The sequence below is a fragment of the Peromyscus leucopus genome, chromosome 19 (assembly GCF_004664715.2).
Source record: "Peromyscus leucopus breed LL Stock chromosome 19, UCI_PerLeu_2.1, whole genome shotgun sequence".
NCBI classification, from domain to species: domain Eukaryota; kingdom Metazoa; phylum Chordata; class Mammalia; order Rodentia; family Cricetidae; genus Peromyscus; species Peromyscus leucopus.
Window position 1 is genome coordinate 548,045 of NC_051079.1, and position 23,134 is coordinate 571,178.

General features: G+C 37.2%; 2 protein-coding genes across 5 annotated transcripts in view; one reads left to right on the plus strand and one right to left on the minus strand.

Annotated features, from left to right (window-relative positions):
• Positions 1–2,057, plus strand: part of Thoc1 (THO complex 1) — a 45,641-nt gene extending 43,584 nt beyond the window's left edge. Inside the window, exons 19-21 of the mRNA XM_028876705.2 lie at positions 237–384; positions 1,132–1,207; positions 1,655–2,057. Coding sequence (XP_028732538.1) covers positions 237–384; positions 1,132–1,207; positions 1,655–1,950 — 520 coding nt within the window. The 3' untranslated portion in view covers positions 1,951–2,057. The remainder of the gene's footprint in view (positions 1–236; positions 385–1,131; positions 1,208–1,654) is intronic.
• Positions 2,058–3,758: 1,701 nt separating this feature from the next.
• Positions 3,759–23,134, minus strand: part of Usp14 (ubiquitin specific peptidase 14) — a 37,153-nt gene continuing 17,777 nt past the window's right edge. For 3 of the 4 annotated variants that reach the window (XM_028876706.2, XM_028876709.2, XM_028876708.2), the window contains 11 exons: positions 19,912–19,970; positions 18,091–18,221; positions 15,794–15,874; positions 15,378–15,460; positions 14,326–14,440; positions 10,828–10,893; positions 10,214–10,306; positions 8,759–8,887; positions 6,320–6,380; positions 5,566–5,673; positions 3,759–4,612 (listed from right to left, as the gene is read on the minus strand). In XM_028876706.2, coding sequence (XP_028732539.1) covers positions 4,461–4,612; positions 5,566–5,673; positions 6,320–6,380; positions 8,759–8,887; positions 10,214–10,306; positions 10,828–10,893; positions 14,326–14,440; positions 15,378–15,460; positions 15,794–15,874; positions 18,091–18,221; positions 19,912–19,970 — 1,078 coding nt within the window. In that variant the 3' untranslated portion in view covers positions 3,759–4,460. The remainder of the gene's footprint in view (positions 4,613–5,565; positions 5,674–6,319; positions 6,381–8,758; positions 8,888–10,213; positions 10,307–10,827; positions 10,894–14,325; positions 14,441–15,377; positions 15,461–15,793; positions 15,875–18,090; positions 18,222–19,911; positions 19,971–23,134) is intronic. The other variant, XM_028876707.2, reaches the window with a different exon arrangement.

Here is a 23,134-nt window from a genome sequence, read left to right on the forward strand (position 1 = left end):
TTCTATTTAACTGGATGAATGATTTCTATGCATAGTGTCTAGTAGTCAGGAGTAGGGAGCATAAAAACCATTGACTTGATAAAATAAGCAAAAAAAAAGCAAAATATATAGACTTTCAAACTAAAAGATGGTACTTTGAACTGTTATTTGCAATAAAGTACAAAGTGTCGTGTGACATGGAAAGAACTATGGAAGTGAATAACTATAAATCACAAGGCTGACAACTCTTCTTACAGAGCTGTGAACAATTCAAATTATGGGTGGAGAGCTCTCAGACTCTTAGCACGGAGAAGTCCTCACTTCTTCCAGCCAACCAACCAGCAGTTTAAAAGTCTGCCAGAGTACCTTGAGAACATGGTAATAAAGCTAGCCAAGGAACTACCAGTAAGTGTCATGTCATTTTTTCCTACTTCCTTTAGTAGACATTATCTGCGTTAAAACTGCTATCAGTATTTGAGCAGAACTCAAATTAGTTTTTTACATAAAAATAGTCATCTACAGACCACCATGTTTTAGATTGGGGAATGTTCTTGAATATTCACAGAGAAAATGTGAACCAAGAACGGTAATTTTCTGTGCAGCACGTATTTATAAATGTGTTAAAAACTGTCTGTGGTAAACTGATCAATTTTTCCTCTTTACCAAAGTGTTTTACTGTCTTTTGTCAAGGGCAGGGCGTAGGAGTGGACTAGGGCACCTGGCAGAACTTTCCCTTGTGCTCTCTTCTAGTGTTTTCTTACAGTATGGTAATAATAGACATGGTCAATCTCTATCACCCCTTTGATAATACTGAGTCAAATCGGCTTGTTCATGCTTCTCAGTCTTCCTTCTGCCCCAAATGAGAAGACCTATGGGTCGCAGGGGTCTGGGGTCCATTACTGGGAATCTTACAACCTTATAATTACCTATCTAAACAGAACTATTTCCTGTTATTTTCAGAAACTAGTGTTCTTTTAAACGTCACTGTTTGCCGGGAGGTGGTGGTGTACCCCTTTAATCCCAGCATTTGGGAGGCAGAGGCAGGTGGGTCTCTGTTGAGTTCTAGGACAGGCTCCAAAACTACACTGAGAAACCCTGTCTCAAATTAAATAAATAAATAAAATAAACGTCATTGTTTCTCATTTAATATAGCCTCCTTCTGAAGAAATAAAAACAGGTGAAGATGAAGATGAGGAAGATAATGATGCTTTACTGAAGGAAAATGAAAGTAAGAATTGAATTTTCTTGGCTATTTTACAAAATTGGAAAAAATTAGGGTTCTTTTTTGAGAGGTATGTTACATAACTTGATCTACTCAAATTCTCCCATTTTATCTCAGGTCTGCTTTTGACTTACACTGAAAAATTAAAACCATTAGTCACTTAAAATATATAATGAGATTTGGAAATGATAATTTTATAATGATTAATGAAGATAGGTGTTTTAAGGCAGAGCCTTAAACGCTGCTAACTAGTTAGGGCTGAAGGGAACATCTCCTGCCTGAATTGTGGTGTTTTTGTTTGTTTGTTTTGTTTTCAGGAGGTTGTAACTTATGGAGAATTAAGTTTTAAAGTAAAGTACCCAGTGGGGTTTTTTTAGCTTTGCAGTTCTTTCAAATACTTAGAATTGCACATCCATGTATTTTGCACATAATTTGTATCCCCTTGTCTTCTAGGTCCCGATGTTCGACGAGATAAACCTATAACAGGGGAACAAATAGAGTTATTTGCCAACAAACTTGGTGAACAGTGGAAGATTTTGGCTCCTTACTTGGAAATTAAAGACTCTGAAATTAGGCAAATTGAGTGTGACAGTGAAGACATGAAGATGAGGGCCAAGCAGCTCCTTGTTGCCTGGCAAGATCAAGAAGGAGCTCATGCAACAACAGATAACCTGATTAGTGCACTAAACAAGTCTGGATTAAGTGACCTTGCAGAAAGTCTAACTAATGACACTGAGACAAACAGTTAGCTTGGTTTCTTTCCTTTCTTTTTTATTAAACTGATAAGATTTTGTTACCAAGCAGCATTTGATAAGAGGTCCACTGGTTTTGGTAAACAATAAACACTTTTATAACAGCTGTTGTACAGTTGGCTAATGCTTCAAGAAACACACAACAGGCATTGCTTCAAACCTTAGTTTGGAGGATAGGAGGGTGGGGTGGGAAAATGCCAAAGTAAAACAACCTCAGTATCACAGACTACGTTTTGTAAGTATTTTTATAATGAAGTTAAATAAGCACTATATGAGTATGTTACATTCCTGTCCCAAATTAGTTTCCTGCATGCTGTTCGCTATAAAATTTATTCTGAAATCCCAGGATGATACTTCTGAAACCTTAGGACTGTTCTCACTCTCAAGCTATAAAGCTTAGCAAACACTAATCTGTTGGTTTAAGTGTTCTCACTACAGCAGCATGAGTTCAGACTGACAACTGGCAGCCTGCAGAGCCTAAACTGCGCACTGTTTGGCCATCCCAGACAATGTCTACCAGCCTCTCACTTTAAATGAGGTGGAGTCTAAGACCCAACTACTCCATTAACTTTACAAAAAAAATCACCTGACCCCCAAGTCATTAAACACCCAGGGACTCCTGTTAATTCAAATTGTATGTATGTGAAAACACCCAAGGGTAGCGGAGCATGTGCAGTCCTGGCTAAAGATTAAGACTGTCACCTACCATAAGCATCTATAGGATGCTAAGGTCAGGTCCAAGGACTACTGGGCACACACCACTGTAAGTGCTCTGTTTGGACCTCACTCCACTAGCTAGGGAAGGACCATGTAGAGCTCCAGCCTCCAGAGGCCCTCTATGTGCATTAAGCAAATAAAGGCACATTCAGGAATTAGAAGGGAGGGGATTGTTTTCGCCTCATTACCCTTACATTCAAGGCTGCATTCTAAAACTTAATCCTCCTTATTAAACAACATTGGTAGAAACCCAATTTCTACTTTATGGAATATCTTTGGAACACCTTTTTAGAGCAAATAAACTATAACCAAGCTTTTTATAATGATATAGTTTTTAAATTTTTAATGTTTTTTTACATAGTTATTTAAACCCACTTCACTTGGTTTAGTAGGAAAACTCAGGTGCTAAATTAATTCCTTCTATAAACTGTTCTAGCAAATGAGAGTGAATAAAGGACTGCATCCCAGGGGTCATGGCATAAAGCATTACAGTCTTGACTGCTAATATCATTTAAATGAGCAAACTTACAGGAGTATCCCTGAAATGCTGACTTATGCTACAGTGTTAACAGACTTATTCTATACGACTCTTAGGTAGCAACATATTTCACAGAGCATTAAAACATATGGTCTAAGATGTCATGATATTCCCCAACTTTACTAACCAATACCCAACTCAAAATCAGACCAGTTAGGTATTCTCCAATCCTTCATCCTTTCCCTAACAATCAAGGTTTCTGACCCATCTAAAGATTTATGAGTAACTGACTAATAGATTAATAAACTGATCTTATTCAAATACTCTTGGTAATGTATACCTTAATTTTAAAAATCACTAATACTAAATTTTGAGATGGACATACAGACTTTGGGAAGAAAATAGAAACAACAAATGAGTAAGGGAATGGAACCGATCACAGTGTCCAAAGAAATCTATCACTTTTACAACTTTTTATTTCCTTTGAAGTAACACTGCCCAAGCGGACACCTTGTATTTCAAATGGATGCTTAAGATTATTAACAATCTGCAGAAATTATATTGAATTCATCTGACTCTTCAGCCAAACTGACACTAAAGACAGGAGGTCAAAAGTTGTTAATCCCTCTTCTCTTTTTTTTTTATTAAATATCCTCATTTTCTAAAAATAAGCAACCAGAGCTTGTTGACATATATGATTACTACAAAACCAATGCAAAGTTAAATATATAAACCATAGTACATTAGAGACACAATAACCAGTGTATAATCAAATGTATTCTTATTGATCACAATTTATTGTAAAGTCATGAAAGGCCAGCAACAGTCAGTCAGTCTGGACAAATACTTGATTGCACCCAGTTGATGGGATGTGGACAGCAGCACTGAGTTACACGATGAAAGAGCAACACTTCCTTTTCCACCTTCCTAGAAAAATATTGGTTAGATAAGGCAAAGGATGGGCAGCTACTGAATGGTGATACTAACCATGCAAGAACAACAAATAGGTGTGCAATAAACATCATTGCTAAATCTTGAGCTGGAGGGCAAGGGGTTAAAATGGACTTCAGCTAAGAATTTCTAAGAATTAATGCAAGAAATAAGCTTTTAAAGAATATCTTCCAGCTACCTTTATACAGGGTAGCACCCAAATGTAATTTTCTGTAGTCCTAAGGTTGATGATGTACAAGTGACCTGGTTCTGTTCTCCTTTGTTCCCTTTAGAGCTCAAGACTATAGAAATGATAAACAAAAAAAAAAAAAAAATTTTTTTTTTTCATTTCACACCTAGGCATAAATAGCTAAATTGAAGATTACTGTTCACTTTCTTCTTCCATTCTTTCAACTCTTCGAGGCCCATAAAGTAGAACATAAGCAATGTGCCAGTCTCCACCACCAGACAGCCGCAGGATATCTTCTGGTGTTACAATGCTGACCTTATCGTCGTCAAACTTGATCCATTCATCTAAGTTAAGATAGCACACAATTATTTTCAGAGTTCTAGTACAAAAGAAACTAATGTGGTATGCAGCAGTACTCCACCTGACTACCAACAGCTCTCCCAAGTGTGGCCTTGGGGACCATGCAGGTTCAAGATGATGTCAAGAGTTCCATGACATCACAGCTATTTCAGCACCATTTCTAATGGCATGATCTGCCTTTCTACCCTCATTGTCTCCAGGGCACTCTGCAGATCTCCAGAAACTTCATAATGTGTGCCAATGCCATTTTGAGCACAGACAGGTACGCAGGGACTAGTGATGTATCTGGTTGCGGAGCACTTACTCAGCATATTCAAGGTATCTTTGTGGTTTGATCCCAATATCAAAACAACCAAAAACCCTCAAATACAAGAATCTAGCCATATTAATCTGGACAATAGGAAGACAGAAATGTAAATCCATACCACTTCATGACATTTTTGCTTAGGCAGTACTTTTTAAGCTAACTTTCTCAGCTATAACTGCTGATGTTATAAATTTGAAAATAAAAGATAAGCAAAGGTTGGGGGTGTTGAGAACACAGAGAAAAAATTGGGGATTTACTCAGTGAGTGAAAGTACCTGACACACAGATAATCCCCCAGGCAAAGCTGTGCATGGTGGCTCCTGCCTGTAACCCTAGTGCTGTGGGGCTGGGAGAAGCTGCCTGGGCTCCCTGACTAGCCAATCTAGCTCAATCTAGCTCAATCTAGCTCTAGGCTCAGTGAGAAACTGTCAAAACAGTGGTAAAGGAAGACACCTAACTAACATGGACCTCTGGCCTATATACAAATACCCACATACCTGCATACAAACTATAGACAATTTTTCATTTTATTTTTTTAAAAGGCATAAAGAATCACAGACAAAAATACCCGCAATGCTATGAAGTTTGCAATAATAAAGTAGTAGTTAACAACTGTAACAATACTCTTTACCTTGTTTCCTTTTCACCCATGATACATAATGACCTGAAGAACTAGATCTTCCCTGGTGAGTTAGAACTGCTTGTAAGTCATAGTATCCACAATTATTAGAGCCAATATCTGAAAGAGAAGGGAACAAATCAATTAAAACAGGCAACAAATAGACAAGTGCTCTCTCAAAGTAACAATCATTAAGTTAGAACTGGAGAAATACTGCTCTACTGGACTCTATTAAATATCACTGCAGAGCTACAATTAAGTTTAGTATCCACAACTACACATCCAAATGTAGCACTTTAAGTTATATTAAGGAAAATTACTTTTCAAGAAGCCTGAATTAGACCATGCAACAGTGGCTCACGTCTATCACACCAATTCTTGAGAAGCTAAGACAGGTGGGAAAAAAAATAACTTTGAGGACCACCCTTGTTAGCTACATAGTGAATCCCAGGCCATCCTTTCTCAAAACCAAAACAAAAACCTAAATTAAAAAAAAAAAAAAAAAAAAAAAAGATTCGGAATAATCGGATAAATGGTAGAACGTGCCATCTGTCTTAAATGTGTAAACAACAGAAGTGAGACCTCCAAAAGCCGAGCGGTGGTGTGCACCTTTTCTCTCAGCACTCGGGAGGGAGGCAGGCGGATCCCTGTGAGTTCAAGGCCAGCCTGGTCTACAGAGCAAGATCCAGGATAGCTAGGACTGTTACACAGAGAAAGCCTATCTTGAAAAAACAACCACAACAAAAGAAATGAAATATCTACTTACCATCAGCAAATGAAAAGGGTTCATACTTAACCTCTTTTGGGGGACTATTCTTCTTGTCATTCTAAGAGGAAAAAGAAATGTAATTTTAAGTTGTGATATTCGAAATGAATACATTCTTGTTAGTACTTAATGATATAAATATTTACACAAGTATTTATATCTACAAATCACTGTCTACAAATCACTGAAACAATAGTCTGCCTTGTAAATACTTTAATGATAAACTAAACTTATAAAAACTGCAAAGCCAAAGGCTTTAATAATATACAATATTATCACAGTAAGTAACATGTTCCCTGGATATACTGCTAATGTTAAGCCACTAACTAAAATTTTAACATACCCAAAAATCTAGTGGTATGTCTGTGAACCTCCAGGGGCTATCTCAAAACAAACAAACCACAAACCCCAAGTCAAGTTTCTGCAATTGAGCCACTGTTCCATTTCAGCTGAAATGAACAAAGGCCTACACTAAAAGTAGTATGATTAACTACATGGACAAGAGACTTTAGTAGGAACTCACTGCCTCAACTCATCTTACTAGCAGGGAAAAATTAAACAGGTCTCAAATAAAAATAACAGAAAACAGGAAATTCAACAAAACAGGGCCAGTCTTTGAAACAATAAAACAAACTCAAGAAGAAAAGATATATGTAACAGCTAATAAAAGATCACCAGGAACAATTACACAGACAAATATGACCTGCTAAATGAAATTAATCAATATTGTGAAAACACAAACACAATATGAAATAGAGCACTTGAGTAATTCTCTACCTGTCCTGTAGATTCAGGAAACTAAGTTAAACCTTTGAAAACTTGAAGTCTCCAGACATAGGTTATTTCCACAATCAAATAAAAAACAACTGTACACAGTCTGAACAATAACAGAAAAAACAAAAAAAGCTTCAGGATGTAAGATCAATATACAAAAATAGTGATGCTATTTGCAGAAAGAAGCATTAAAAAGATCACAGTTGGAGATCACAAATCCGATCCTTATAGGGACATGTCAGTAGTTATGACATTGTGGCACATGCCTGTAATCCCAGCACTTTGGAGGTCTAGAGGCAGGAAGCTCAGGAGTTCAGGCTAGTCTCAACTATCTGGCAAATTCATGGCCAGCCTGGGCCCCAAGAATCCCTGTCTTATGGAACAAAAACAAACACAGTATGGCCAAAGAACAGATATGCAAACCAATGGAATAAAATTAAAGACTCCAGAAACATAATCTTATCTATGGTCAATCAATTACCACTAAATTGGCAAATACTAGGTTTGCTTTTTTTTTTTAACATGCTAGAGAGTCATATCCGAAAGAATGAATGTGAACATCTTATCACCTAAAAGTTAAACCAGAATGAATCAAATATCAAAATGAACAAACTATAAAACTCTTCAACTTTTCTCTGCATTAGGATGAAAAGATAAAACTACCAACTTTTGAGAAAAAGACTTGCAATCTGCATAGCTAGGAATTACAATCTACAACAGAGTAATAGCTAGTTCAGCAGAAGACACACATATGACAACCAAAACATGAAAAACAGTCAACATCATTAAAACTTGGGAAATGCATAAGAAAACACCAGGCAGCACCACAAACCTATCCATCGGCTCGAATGAAAACTAGTGACAACAGCGAATGCTGGGCAAAAAGTGGGCCAATCACACATTCATTGCTGATAGGAATATGAAGTAGGAAGCATATGGTGCTTTCTTGAAAAACTGAACATGCAACCACCATGCAACACAGCAATTATACTTTTGGACATTCGTTCTTGGAAAATGAAACTTCTGCTTACACTACTATCTGCAAACGAATATTTTTACTAGCTTTATTCATAATAGACAAAACTGAAAACAATGTAAGTATCCTATAATAAAAGAATGGTTAAACAAACAACAGAATACCCACACAAGGAAATACTATTCAGTGGTAAAAACATGCCTACTGACATACACAGGCTGGATGACTTCTGGCGAATTATGAATGAGGAATCAATTCAAAAAGTTTATGCCTAACAAATGGGAGCTTAACTTCATTTAGTAACTTTCTGAAATTACAAAAGCATTGAAACATGATGGAGGATGAGACTAAAATGGCAATTCTATACCTCCAATTCTATTATAGAGAGGATTAAAATACTTCAAGGAAAATCATCGCACGTGGAAAATGCAGACTTCATGTGAAATGTACACATGCTGTAGACTCTAGAACAAAGATAATCAAGGACCTGCTTTCCACAGCAGAGGCCCTGCTTCTTGCACTACATCGGTGCATCTACAGGTGGTGAGAGGCCACCATCAAGACATGCAAGATGTAGACACCTCCTAACTGACATGCAGGCTGACCATTTTCATAACAGTAACTGCTACTGCTACGCACTAAATGAAGACTGAAATGGCAGTAGTAAAAATACAGCAAAAGGAACCTACTGCATTTGGTTGCTGATTCACTTTTTTATCTTCTAGATCCTTGAATTTTGACCGAAAAGAGACCATTTTCTCTTGAAGTTCTGGTGTGCAGAGTTCATACACATCTAACATAAGAGGAAATTTAACATCCTATAACAAAAAGAAAACAAGCTCAAAAGGACAATTATTTACAATACATAAAACACTTTCAAAGTAATACTTTCATAATTCAAGTAAAAGTTGAAAATGAAATCTGTGACATCACAGTAGAGGACTGAAGCTGAAGAAAACGCTTTAGACTTATTCTCAAAGGTGACCTGCACTAAGTGGGCTCTCTGCTTACAGAAAGAACCCACGAAACTGGGAAGGAATAGTGGTGTAGGGTTGGGGGGAAATGGAGGGAAAGAAGTGAGGGGTGGATTTGACCAAAACAAATTATATGCATGTACGAAATTCTCAAACACTTAAAATTAAAGAATGATCTAACTGTAACTTTTATACAGTAACGACTTTTCGAGATCTTTTTCCATTAAATAATCAAGCCTATACACAGGACCACAGAAGCCACAGTTGTGTAACAGAGCAGTGATGCAGAAATAGTAGGTGAGATGCTATCCAAGTAATGGATCCCAATGTGGTGTTTCAACTGGTCAGTGCTTTGCTGTGAAACACAATTTTATATAGAAACAATATTGAAACATTAAAAGAACATATTAAAATAGTTACAGTAAATTCTAGTAGAGACCCAAGCTACATTTAACCTTCACCTACAATTCCATCAGAAAATGTTACGAACTTCAGCTCCAGAGGCTAGATTCATTCATAGAACTCTTCCAAGGAATTCTGTACACACAGTTGGACCCAGTTCAACACAGTTCAAGGGATTACAGCTTAAGCTCTGTGGTGCTTAAATGCAATGCAGTGTACTTACTGCTTCTGTCCTCATTTCTAACAAATCCCCTCAAATCGGATCTATGAAGGATCTAATTTAAGGCAGTATTTCTGGGGTATGCAAGAAATAATACAATTTATCTGTGAATCCTTTAAAAAATATAAAATGCTGGCTCCAAGACTTAGAAGATGTTTGAAGCTGGAGAAAGAAGCCAGGCAAGTGTAAAACAAAAAAGATAATACATAATTCTAATAAACATTGTGCACTAAGTATCACCTGCCTAATATTAATCACCCCTAACCATCTCAAAACTATTCTTTTTGGGGTTTTTTTGTTTGTTTTTTTTTTAAGACAAGGTTTCTCTGTGTATCTCTGGCTGTCCTAGAACTCACTCTATAGAGCATAATGGCCAGGAACTCAGAGATCCTTCTGCCTCTGCTTCCCAAGTGCTTAAGGGAATTAAAAGCGTGTGCCACCACTGCCCAGCTGAAAGCTATTTTTAATAGGATAAATAAATCTACTATGGATTAGGAATTGCCTTCAAAGGATTGTATTTAATATACAGATTAAAATTCATTACTAACCTTAAGAACTTTGGCGTTCACAGATTCTTTCTCTTTATAAAAAAATCGAACCATCTGGATAGTTAAGTAAGCAGGCAGCCGGCTGATCTTAGACTAAGGAGAGAAATGGAAAGAAATCCTTTATATCTAAGGCCAAGAGAGGTTTTTTTTTTTTTTTTTTTTTTGGGGGGGGGGTGGTAAAAACAAAGATTAGATAAAATTAACTGGAACCCTTCCTCTTTTCTGCATGTGTGTAGTGTAAATGAGAATCTGAATGTGTATTTGTGTGTGTGTGTTTACAAGTGTCTACATAGGCACATGTATGTGTAATTGCACATGTATGACTGTGCACGTAGAGGACTAAAGTTGACAGCAGGTGTCTTTCTCAATCACCTTTTATATCTCGTGGTGAACCCTGAACTCACTGTCCTGACTAGTCCAACCAGCCAGCTCCACCTGCAACACCCTGGGATTAGAAGGACAAAGCCAAGCCTACCCAGCTTTTACATGAGCTATGAGGTTCCAAACTCCAATTCTCAGGCTTGCACAGCAAGCAGTTCTCCTGCTGAGTCACCTCCCTGCCCCCGAACCCTTTCAATGAAATGAATTCAATTTCAAAAGGAAATATAACTTACAGATTTGATGTACAAAGCATTTCTCTGCAGTGTTGGAGATTGTTTAGTAATTTCTTCCTGAAGTCGCTTAAAAAAGACATTACAGACAACCAAACATCAGATTTAAAAACTATTTACTACAACACAGAATCATACATCTAATTTTTAAAAACAGCACTATTTAATTAATAATAATACATCAGTGGATTTAACCCAGTGAAAAACAGAATAAACATGACACTGTTTTTTTTTTTAAGATTTTGCTCAATATTTATTATAAGCAATCATATAATATATACTATTAAGAATTCCTCCCACCAGGCAGTGGTGGTGCACACCTTTAATCCCAGAACTCAGGAGGCAAAGGCAGGCAAATCTCCGAGTTTGAAGCTAGCCAGAGCTATTAAACAGAGAAACCCTGTCTTGGGGGGGGGGGGATGACACGACACAAACTAACCAAAAAGAATTCCTCTGAATACAATGTTGTTGCTCAAAGTCAGAGAAAGTAAATTATTATTTTATTAAATAATAAAGCCTTCTGTCACCCTGTATCTATGAATACTCAGAATACTCACACTAGAAATTAAGAGAATGTAGGAAACCCCTGTTCTTCGTGCATTATATATAAAAGCCTGCCAGCATCAATTAGGTTAATTTTAAATCTAAGAAGAATTAACAAAGAAAACTTGTTAATCTAAGGCAGTGGTCCTCAACCTGTGGATCGCAACCTCTTTGGGGATGTTAAATGACTCTTACACAGGGATCAGACATCAGATATCCTACATATAGATATTTACATTACAATTCATAACAGTAGCAAAATTACAGTTATGAAGTAACAACAAAAATAATTTTATGGGGATGGAGAGATGGCTCAGCGGTTAAGAGCACCGACTGCTCTTCCAGAGGTCCTGAGTTCAATTCCCAGCACCCACATGGTGGCTCACAACCATCTGTAATGAGATCTGGTGCCCTCTTCTGTATACATAATAAATAAATAAATCTTTAAAAATAAAAAAATAATTTTATGGCTGGGGTCTCCACAATGTGAGGAGCTGTATTAAAGGGTCATGGCATTAGGAAGGTTGAGAACCACTGCACTAAGTGTGAGAAAATCTTTAGCTACAATTTATCTCCTCTGGCCACATTTGTTAAAATCTCGGGAGATAGAGGCAGGTATACAGAGTGAGATCCAGGATAGGCACCAAAACTACACAGAGAAACCCTGTCTCGAAAAAACAAAACAACAACAACAAAAAAAAAAAAAAAAAAAAGACACAAGTTAAAGCATGCTGAAAACTTGGAAAACAATCTGGCCAAGAGTTCATATGTTGTGCTGGAGAGATGGCTCAGTGGTTAAGAGCACTGACTGCTCTTCCAGAGGATCTGGGTTCAAGTCCCAGCACCCACACTGCAGCTCACAACTGTCTGTAACTCCAAGATCTGACACCCTCACACAGTCTATATATACACAGCAAAACACCAATGCAAATAAAATAAATAAGTTTAAAAAAGAGTTCATATGTAATAAAGATTATTATTATCAATGTGCTATCTATTTATCTATATATACATATATAACTTAGCAACACTGAACAAATATGAACTAAAAAAACTTATTGTTTATAATATATTATCTTAAATTGTGTAATTTAAGTCTGGTTTTTAAAAAAATTACCAATCACATTATAAAAGGAATCACTGTGGAGCTTTAACACATAATCACGCAAAGGTGAAACAAAGTAAAATGATTTAAAATTCAAACAAAGAGCCGGGGGTGAGGGGTGGCACGTGCCTTTATTTCCACCATTTGGGAGGTAGAGGCAGGTGAATCTCTGTGAGTTCGAGTCCAGCCTGGTCTACAGAGCAAGTTCTAGGATAGCCAGGGCTACACAGAGAAACCCTGTCTCAAGGGGAGCAAAAAAAAAAAGAAAAAGATCCAAACAAATGATGATGATAAAAATCTTTAAAATTATAAAGGAAAAAAGAAAAGAAAAAAAAACCTACCTAATTCAGAAATATTCAAGAAAAATTCAAGAAAGTATAGCTGGAATTAGGTGTGCTGGTGGACAGTAATCCCAGCAACATGGAGGCTGAGCCAAGAGGTCTGCAAGTTCCTGAACTACATAGTGTGTACACATGTGTGCGTGTACGTACATGCACACGTGCACACGTGCACACGTACACACACACACACACACACACACACACACACGCGCGCGCGCGCGCTTGTGTCAAAGTATTCATCAGCAAGTTATACTTAACATAATACAATGCTATCAAGTTGTCATCCAGGACTCTGATGTACACCTTTGCTAAAATTTTACAAAATTAAGAAAACTGCCTGCAGAATCCCTCCCTGACAAAGCATTTAATTCTAACTCCAATTAACATTCACATTTCATTTTTTATGCCATCTAAATTGTATTCAATAATTTATGAAACTATGTTAATAAGGCTTTATTAGTTAAAAGACCAACTGAAGTGTAACTTTCAAATACACAGGTAATTCTTGATATTCAGAGCAGCTGTGTTTTATTGATGACACCATAAGCACTGAATTAATAAATACCAAACCATGTTCCTAGGAGAAATATTGGGTAGGTTCCTGCAAACTTCTGGTCACCTTTCCATCAAACAATCAACAGATAATTATTCCATTTAAAGACATCTTACTTCACCTACAGTGCTGAACCTATAACCAATAGCACACTAGCTCACTCTCAGGTCAATCCTAGTACATGTATTTTCCTCATAAAGCACAATACAGCATCCTTCTACTTAGGAATGCTGTATGCTTGGGGATAATTCTAAACACAAAAATTACCAACAAACACACAAACATAAAGAAGCATGATGGTAACAAAGGACGAGTATATGGTGTGTAAACTAAACAAGAAGGCAGAGCAATTCATGTAGGACTGCGTGGTCTTCAACTCAAAACCTGTGCTACTGCGTTAGGGAAACAGCCGTCAATACTGTTCCTGCCACACAAACTTGAGGACCCACGCTGGATCTTTAGAACCTGTATTAAAAAGCCAGGGATGGTAGCACACTTATGACTCCAGTGCTGGGGAGGAAGACAGACAGACCCCTGTGTCTTGCTGTCCAGTTAGCCAAGTCAATGACTGTCATTTGTTTTTTGAGACAAGGTTTCTCTGTGTAGCTCTGGCTATCCTGGAAGTTGGTTTATAGACCAGGCTGGCCTTGAACTCACAGAAATCCACCTGCCTCTGCCTCCTGAGTGCTAGAATTAAAGGTGTGCACCACCAACATTCACCAATCAGTGACTGTCTTAAAGGCAAAGTGGGCATTGCCTGAGGAGGAACACCTCAGAAGGTTGCCCTCTGACCTCCACACACATACCACAAAATCCCACAACCTGTGCATGCACAACTCCTCTGCAGATAACCAGCAAAGCACAGTAGGGAACACCTTTGAGTTTACAAACAAATTTTAGCCAACAGGCTTGTTCACAAATATAGAACCCACAAAGAGGCTCAGCCATGATTTCCTTACCAATTTAAGCCCTGTGAAAAGATATTTAACTTCCTGGTTGATGAAACAACTAAGTTGAAGTTGATTTTCCTTTCCTTTGGTGACCTCCTCTTCTTCAGATTCTGTACATTTCATGCTTTGCAAATTAAGGAATGGCAACAGCTATTCAATTTGTTAATTAATCTTGAAAAGATAAATTATCCTAGAGTTATTAATAGTAATTTGTTGGTTTATTTTAATCATTAGTCTCCCAATAAAGATTCACTGCAACATGCTTTGCCTACCAACAACTTTATCAACAAAAATGAGTATGTGTTGAAGAAAGCACAAGATAATTCCCAGCACCCAGATAGGTGGCTCACAACCATCTGTAATGAGATCTGGTGCCCTCTTCTGTATACATAATAAATAAATAAATCTTTAAAAAAAAATAATAAGTTGTCATTATGATAATTATCTTAATGATCCAAAGATGAGCAAAAGATGTTCTCCAGATTTCTACCTATAACTCAGAAAACAAGTTCCTTGAATTCATGTACATTATTAATATACTAATTTCATGTAAGCGAAACTTTTCTATGAGATAAATTAATCAGACACACTTAAGGTGTTATTAAGAAAAAATAATGGGGGCTGGAGAGATGGCTCAGTGGTTAAAATCATGTACTGCTCTTCCAGAGGACCTGAATTTAATTCCCATCACCCATGTCAGGTGCCCACAACCACCTGTAACTACAGCTTCAGGGAATATGATACCAATGGCCTTCTTAAACACCTACACCCACTACATATCCCCAAACACACATATACACATAATTAAAAAGTAAATAAATATTTAAGAAAAAAATAATGAATATCATTAAGGTATATACATATACATTTATCTAAAGTTCAAAATCACTGAATGACTATTTTATAAACTCCTAATTCACATTACTGTAAATTTTTTGGCACAGAATCCTGATGAATTTTTCTACTCTCCAATGACAATCAGCCAACTCTGCTCTTATTGACAATTTACTTCTTATAAATTATGAATACAGTCTATACAAATCTTGGCTCATTAAGGATACGTAGTTTCAAACTCAACACCAAAAAACTGATCAATTAAGCTTTTCTTTTTAGAAGGTGTCACTGCTGATGCAGAAGAATCTGTCTGCAAAATTAAAAAGAAAATTCTAGTTTTACTTTTTGTAGATTTCAACACAATCCAGTTTACTAATACATACTTAAGATTTTTTTAAGTGCAGGCCTTCTGTGTATTTCATCCTATGATTCAAAACCATTACCAAAAGATTAAACATGTTCAAAAATATCAATAGGTTTTGTTTACAAATAGACTAAAATGAAAGTTCTCAAATTCTAAGTACAGGCTAAGCATCTCAACTATTCCAGCAGATATCTGTTAAGATGTGGGAAAGTCAAAAAGAAAATCAAAATAAAACACAAAGTGGCATAATGAATTTGATCACAAACACATCTCGCTCACCTCTTTAACTGAATCGTCCTCTATGGCTTCTAGTTTCTGCTGCAGTACTCGCATCATTTGTATCCAGCACTCGTTAGCATCCTGTGATGTAAAATGAAACACTTTTGTCCTGGCTGTGACAGTGTTTAGTCTATAGAATTCTTTTAAACTAATTATTGTTTCCTTAAGGAAGAAAGGTATTTTCTCCTTTAGAAACACTCAAGCAGAGCTGGGCATGATGCTGTACACCTACAATCCCACACTTGGCAGGAGCACTGTCACAGATTCAAGGCTGCCTGATCTACACAATTCCAGGCCAGTCAGGGTTATACAGCTAACCCCTGTCTCAAAATAAAGAAAACTTGCTAACTGGACATCTTATTCTCAGCACTCAGAAGGTCAAGGCAGAAGGATGGCCATCAATTTTGGGCCAGGCTAGGCTACATAGCAAGACTGTCTCAACCCCCATCCCACCCCACCTACACACACAGAGACTGGTAAGATAGCCCAACAGCTAAGGCAAATTCACCTGCCGCCAAACCTAATAACCTGAGTTTGCTCCTTGAAACTCTCACGGTTTTAGGAGAAAACTTAGCCCTGACCTCTGAACATGGTCCTTTAACCTCCACATGTGCAACCATGCCATACATACCTCAAACCCACATACATCCATACATGTCACACAAAACGAACAGAAATTAAATTCTAAAATTGTTTAAACACGTATTTACTAGTGTAAGTGTTCCTGAGTGTATGTATATGCACCACACATGAGTAGGTGCCACAAAGACGTTAAAGAGGGTGATTCCTGGAACTGGAATTATAGACAATTGGGAGCCACCTAATCTGAGTGCTAAGAACTGAACTTGGGTCCTCTGCAAGAACAACAAGCAGTCTTAACCACTGAGCCACACCTTCAATCCCTTGTTTTTCTAATCATGCATAAAAATAACTACTTTAACAAACTGGTGTAAGAGCTTTCAAAAAGTAAAGAATTTCAGAAAATTCATCCAGCAGATTATATGCTAACTGAGCTACACTAGTGCAGATTTCAAAATTTTAGTGAAAAAATTAGAAAAGGTTCCAATAGTGAATACATATACATAAGAATACCAAGTCCCATGTAGGGGATGGACCTAGAGAAAGCCAGGTGAGAGCTGAGAAAGATTTGGGGGAGGGAGCCACAGAGTGATGAGACCTAAAAGAACCAGCCATGCCATAAATGACAACCAAGGACAAGAGCAAAAACACTGCACAAAGAAGGCACTCATATTCAAGCAAGAGCAAGAAGCCACGAAGCTGAAGAAAGGTGAGCAAGCAAAGGACATGATAAAACCAGAGGCAGCAGGGTTTAGACTGGAGCATAAAACTACTCTAAGTTACCAACAAGAACCAACACAGTGCCATTCTTTAATATTCACTTTTTTGCTTTGTGTGTACATGTGCATGTGTGAGTGTATGCCACACAGTGAGTTCCTACAGAGAGCACAAGAGCATGTTCCCCTGAGGTTGTAGTTAAGACAGTTGTGAGCTACCCAACGTGGATGCTGGGAAGAGAACTTGGGTCTTCTGGAAAAGCAACAAATGCTCATCAATTTTTTAAAAAATGGGATACAAGGAGAGTCATCTTTCCAGCCTCAAAGCCCACTTATTTTTAATTTATCTATTTTGGGAGCTAAAGATCAAACCCAGAGCTTCATTTATGCTAAGGCAGTGCTTAATCGTTAACTCTACCCCTCCCCTTATTTGAATTTTTAAAAGGACACCAGAGCCTGTGTGACAAAACATACATGGATTAAAAACATCAAGATCAGCTAAGATGATAGCCACAACTATGAGCAAGAGATAATTATGTGAACAAGAGCAGACTAATCCCCGTGTTCCCAACTGTATTTCAATTACTATACTGAGTGCAGAAAACCTAAGTTCTGGGTCAGAGAGATGAAAAAGTGGGGAAAGTACTTGCTGTCCAAGCATTAAGGACCCGAGTCTGAATTCCCAGAACCCATGTCAATGTCAGATGTGCAGCTTGAGCCTTTGTAATCCTAGTTCCTTCCAGTAGAGAGGAGAATCCCCAGAAGCCTGTAGGCTAGCTAGCCTGGAGTCCATGCAGACAAGAGTGCCTATCTTAAGGCAAAGACCAACACAGAGGTTGTCCTCTGACCACCAAATACACACTGTAACATGTGTGCACCCACATTTACACACATACACACACACACACACACACACACGCACGCACGCACGCACGCACGCACGCACACAAAGATAATCTAAGTTTTTCATTTACAAAATAAGAGAAACCTGTCCCTGATTACCTGCTGAAGATACTGTCCTTGTTCACCCTTCTCCGCAAACTGTGGGAAAGCCATGTGCAAGAACTGCAGGAGAATAATAGGTGGTATACTAGAAGAAGTTTTATCCATGGAATCAAACAAATCTCTAAGGGCTTAAAAAGAAAACAAATAGAGATTTAGGAAAACAGTAACATATTTAATATATAGTTGTTTTGTAGTGATGAAAATGTTCTGAAATTATACAACACAATGAACAATGATGGACACATTTCAAATGGGTGACTGTATGACATGACTTACATTTAAATAAAACTTATGAGGAAAAATAGCACAGCTATAAAACCTTATCTAATCCAATTACTTATGAGATGACTCATTTCTAGTCAGGCATGGTGGTATGCACCTATCATCCCATTTCTCAAGAAGGTATAGTAATGAGATCTTGAGTTCAAGACCAACTTGGACTACATGGTGACATCCTGTCTAAATAATAAAGTGGGAGCTATTCATTAATTGCAATGTCAAATTCTTCTCCCATAGTAAAGAAGCACATGATATCTGGCCTTTAGAGAGTATCAAATAGCTTAGAGTAGGGGACACACTTAGCTTACATGAGGCCCTAGGTTCAATCCTTAGCACCACAAATAGTAATTTAGATTTATTCTCATAAATATTTATTAACATCAACTAAGTTTTTTTTTAATAATAATCACATCAACACTACTAAAACTTATTTCTGTCGCTTCCTAATGTCATTCTCAGAGATTTAACTAATAGAACCTGCAAACAAAATTACAACACAAAAAAATCAAAAGGTCTGACCTGGGGAAATGACCCAGTCAATAAAGTTTGTACCATAAAAGCATAAGAGCCTGAGTTCAACTCCCAGAACCCAATAAAAAAGCTGGAGACACTGGTATACACTTGTTATTCCAACACTAGGGAGGTGGGAACAGGTAGATCCCTGGGTTCAATGACCACCAAGACCCAATTGGCAAGCTCTAGGCCAATGAAATGGCCTTGTCCCAAACAAAAAGATAGATGGCTCCTGAAGAACAACACCTGAGGTTGACCCCTGGGGCTAGACATGTACTAATACACAACACACAAAAATGCAACTACATGAACATACACCAAACAAAGAAAAACCCGGAAGGTTATTTTACTTCTTTTAAAGACAAGGTCTTTCTATTGCTTATACTCTAGGTTACCCTTGGCCTTGCAATCTTCCTACCTCGGACTGTACCATACTGGAATTATAGACATGTACTACCATGCCTAGCTCCACTTCAAAGGTTTATTTTTCAAAAAAAAAAAAAAAAAAAAATACATCATTGGTTTGTAATCTGGATACATTTTAAATTATTTAATGCAAGGGTAAAGATACTCCATATGAATGAAGTGACAGACCAAAAAAAAAAAAAAAAAAAAAAATGTTGCTCTTTGTTTGTTCATTTGTTTTGTGACATGGTCTCTTTATGTAGCCCTAGCTATCCTGGAATCTACAAAGATCCACCTGCCTCTGCCTCCTAAATACTGGGATTAAAGGCTTAGGGCACCAGGCCTACCACCCCCACCCCCTTTTTTTTTTTTTTTTTTTTTTTTTTTAAATAAAAGATGTACTATGGCTTTACCTGGAGAGATGGTTCAAGAAGTAAAGGTACCTACTGCCTAACAAATAAATGTTAATTCAATTCCCCTAGGACCCACATGGTCCAAGGAGAGAACCCACTTGCAAAAGTTGTTCCTCTGACCTCTACATGTGCACATACCCACATACCTATATACATATATATATAACATTGATTGAACAGGACAGCCCCTCCCAGTATACATACTGACCTGCAGTAATATACTGTGCTGAAGCCATTTCCCCTGAAGCTCTCAAGGCACCTGCATACCTAGGAACATTAAGTATAACAACACAATTAAATTCATCCTGAAATTTAAATGAGAGGAAATTAGTTAAAAGACCTTATTAAGATACTCTTGAATTCAAATTTCTCAGAGTATTTTTTCCTGGACCTTAAAAAGCTACTTAAATTTAAAAGCTTTTTTTTTTTTGCTCGGAGTCAAAGCCATATACCTACTTTCAGCATTAATTCATCTAATATGAAACAGTCACTGGGAGATCAAGGTTCTAGTTGAGTTTCTACTTTCCCTTTAGGTTTATGATGCTCAGTTAATTTACAACAGCACAGGACATGAAGCACCCAAATGATGCTCACACATTACCTCATTATAAAGAATCTCAATTTCCATTCATGACAAATTCTCTATGGTAAAACATGGCATTCCTACAACACATCCAACAGAATAACTAATAAGAGACCAACCAGAACAACAAGTATGATCAACCTTGACAAATCTCAACATTAGGTGTGGTAAAAAACTAAACCAAAAAGGAAAGCCTGCATGATCCATTTGTATTCCAGAACTGCAAAGTAACATGAAATCTGAAGTCAATGGATGTACTTGGAGTGAATGAGGATTATTAACTGGTGAAAAAGCATAAAACTTCTGGAATATGAAATGTTCTAGTTTGGAAGGAAAAATAGATTACGGAGTATTCACATCTCTCAAAAACAATCAAATTCAACAAGGAAAAAAATAAACAATCAAATCAAACATATATGGAATGTATCCCTGTAGATGTAAAGTATGTCTTAATTTAAAAACATAAAAGCAGAGATGGCTCAGTGGTTAAGAGCAGGTACTGCTTGCTCTTCCAGAGAACCCGAGTTCAGTTTCCAGTATCCACATCAGCAGGCTCACAACCATCTGTAACTCCAGTTCCAGTCAGATCCAATTCCCCTGGCCTTTGTGGACACCTGTGCTCACGTGTGTACACCTATACACAGACACATAATTAAAAATAGTAAAAACAGCCGGGCAACAGTGGCTCACGCCTTTAATCCCAGCACTTGGGAGGCAAAGGCAGGTGGATCTCTGTGAATTCGAGGTCAGCCTGATCTACAGAGCGAGATCCAGGACAGCCAGGGATATACAGAGAGAAACCCTGTCTCGAGAAACAGAAAAGCCAAAAAAAAAAAAAATTAAAAACATAAAAGCACTTTGCTTACTTAAATAGGATGAAAGAGGGCACAGGAAAGATATTAAATTACCTCCAACTCAAGGGCTTTGCTTTCCTGTCATCTGTTTCTAACTTTCAAAACTATAGTTTTTTGGGATTTCCTTTTTTGGGGTTTTTGTTGCTTTTTTGCGGTTTTTTTTTTTTTTTTTTTTTTTTTTTTTAATTTATAGGGTCAAATGGAGTGGAGGGCAGGAAACATCTGTAAGACTACTTCAGATTCTCAAAGAAATCCAAGTAGGACCAATACACAAAACTTGAGGGCAGAGCACTGTTTGGAAGGTCATAATAAACAAGGAGTGAACCAGCCAGTGGCAACAGATTAGGGGCACAATGAAGTCTGTCCCAATCCACAGCATACAACTTTTTAAAAGTAAAATGCAGATAAAAATATTAGAAACTTTAAAAAAGTGATGTAAAGATTTTGGGCTGGAGAGATGGCTCAGTGGTTTAGAAGTCCTTTTGCAGAGGACCTAGGTTCAATTCCCAGCACCCACATGGCAGCTCAAAATCATAACTCTAGTTTCGGGAAATCCAATGCCCTTTTCTGGCCTCCAAGGGAATCAGGAACACCTGTGGTGCAAACATACAAGCAGGAAAAACACTCATACAACATAAAATAATACTTTAAAAATTATAAATATCAGACCTGAAAGTTCTAATTTAGTCCAAGTGCCCAACTGAGCACCACAGATTAGAAGAAATAAACTCTTAGATTCTAAGAACACTTAGAAAAATAAAATAAAGAAGAAAACCAGTAACTATTAATATAAAAAGACCAGAAAGGCCTAGAAACCTTTGAGAAATAACTATTAACTACTGAAGAAACAATTTTGATCTAGGATATTTACACCAAGAGAAATAGGTTTAAAAAAAAAAGTAGACTTTTGAAAAATTACAAAAAGCTTACTATGATTGTATCAGGTCATATTTCTAAGTAAAAATAAAAGTGAAAAAAGTACTAAAGAATAAAATATCTGCCAGTTTCAAGAACTGAATAATTTGAATGCTTCTATTCTCCTTAAAATCTTTCAATAAAGGCTCCCAATCGCCATCATACAAACAACTATTATTATTATAATGTGTGTGTGTGCGCGCGCGCACACACATATACGCACATGCATGCCACAGCTGAGAGAGGACAACTGTCAGGCATCAGTTTTCTCCTTCCACATGTGGGTCCTGGGTATTGAACTCAGGTCATACAGCAAGCATCTTTACCAACTGAGAAATCTCACTGGCCCCTATGGAATTTTTTTAAGGATTCATATATTTTACTTTATGTGCATGAGTGTTTTGTTTGCATATATGAATGTACATCACACACGGGTGTCGGACTCTCGAACTGGAGTTACAGACAGACAGCTATGAGTTGCCATGTGGGTGCTAGAAAGTGAATATAGATCTTCTGCAAGAGCAGTTAAATGCTCTTAATTGCTGAGCCATCTCTCTAGCCGCTACTATTTTTTAATTTATACTCACTGAGAAGAGATTTACAGACTAATTCATAGGTTCTCAAAACGTATGACTTTCATTCACTTGTGTGATGGAATATAAAAACAAAGTTTTCATTCTTTTTTAAAACTACCATTCAACTAGCATAATTAAACCTACAGGTTAAGGGAACAAAATTAAAAATCCAGATATAAAGTAGTGTTAACAAAGCTGCTAAGACAACTGAATGAGTTAGAACAGTTTGACAATGCTGGAAGAACTATATTATCTATATGCGAAAAAAGATGAAGTAAGACATCTACCTCCTACCATACATAAAAACTGATGGAAAAAATTCCTCAATGAAAAATTTCTCTTCCCTAAAAAAGGAAATGTGGCCAAGAGTGGTAGTTCACACCTTTAAACCCAGCAGAGGTAGAGGCAGGTGGATATCTGTAAGTTTCAAGACCAACCTATAATGAGTTCCAGGAAAGCCAGAGACCCTGTCTCAAACAAAACAAAACAAACAAAAAACATAGT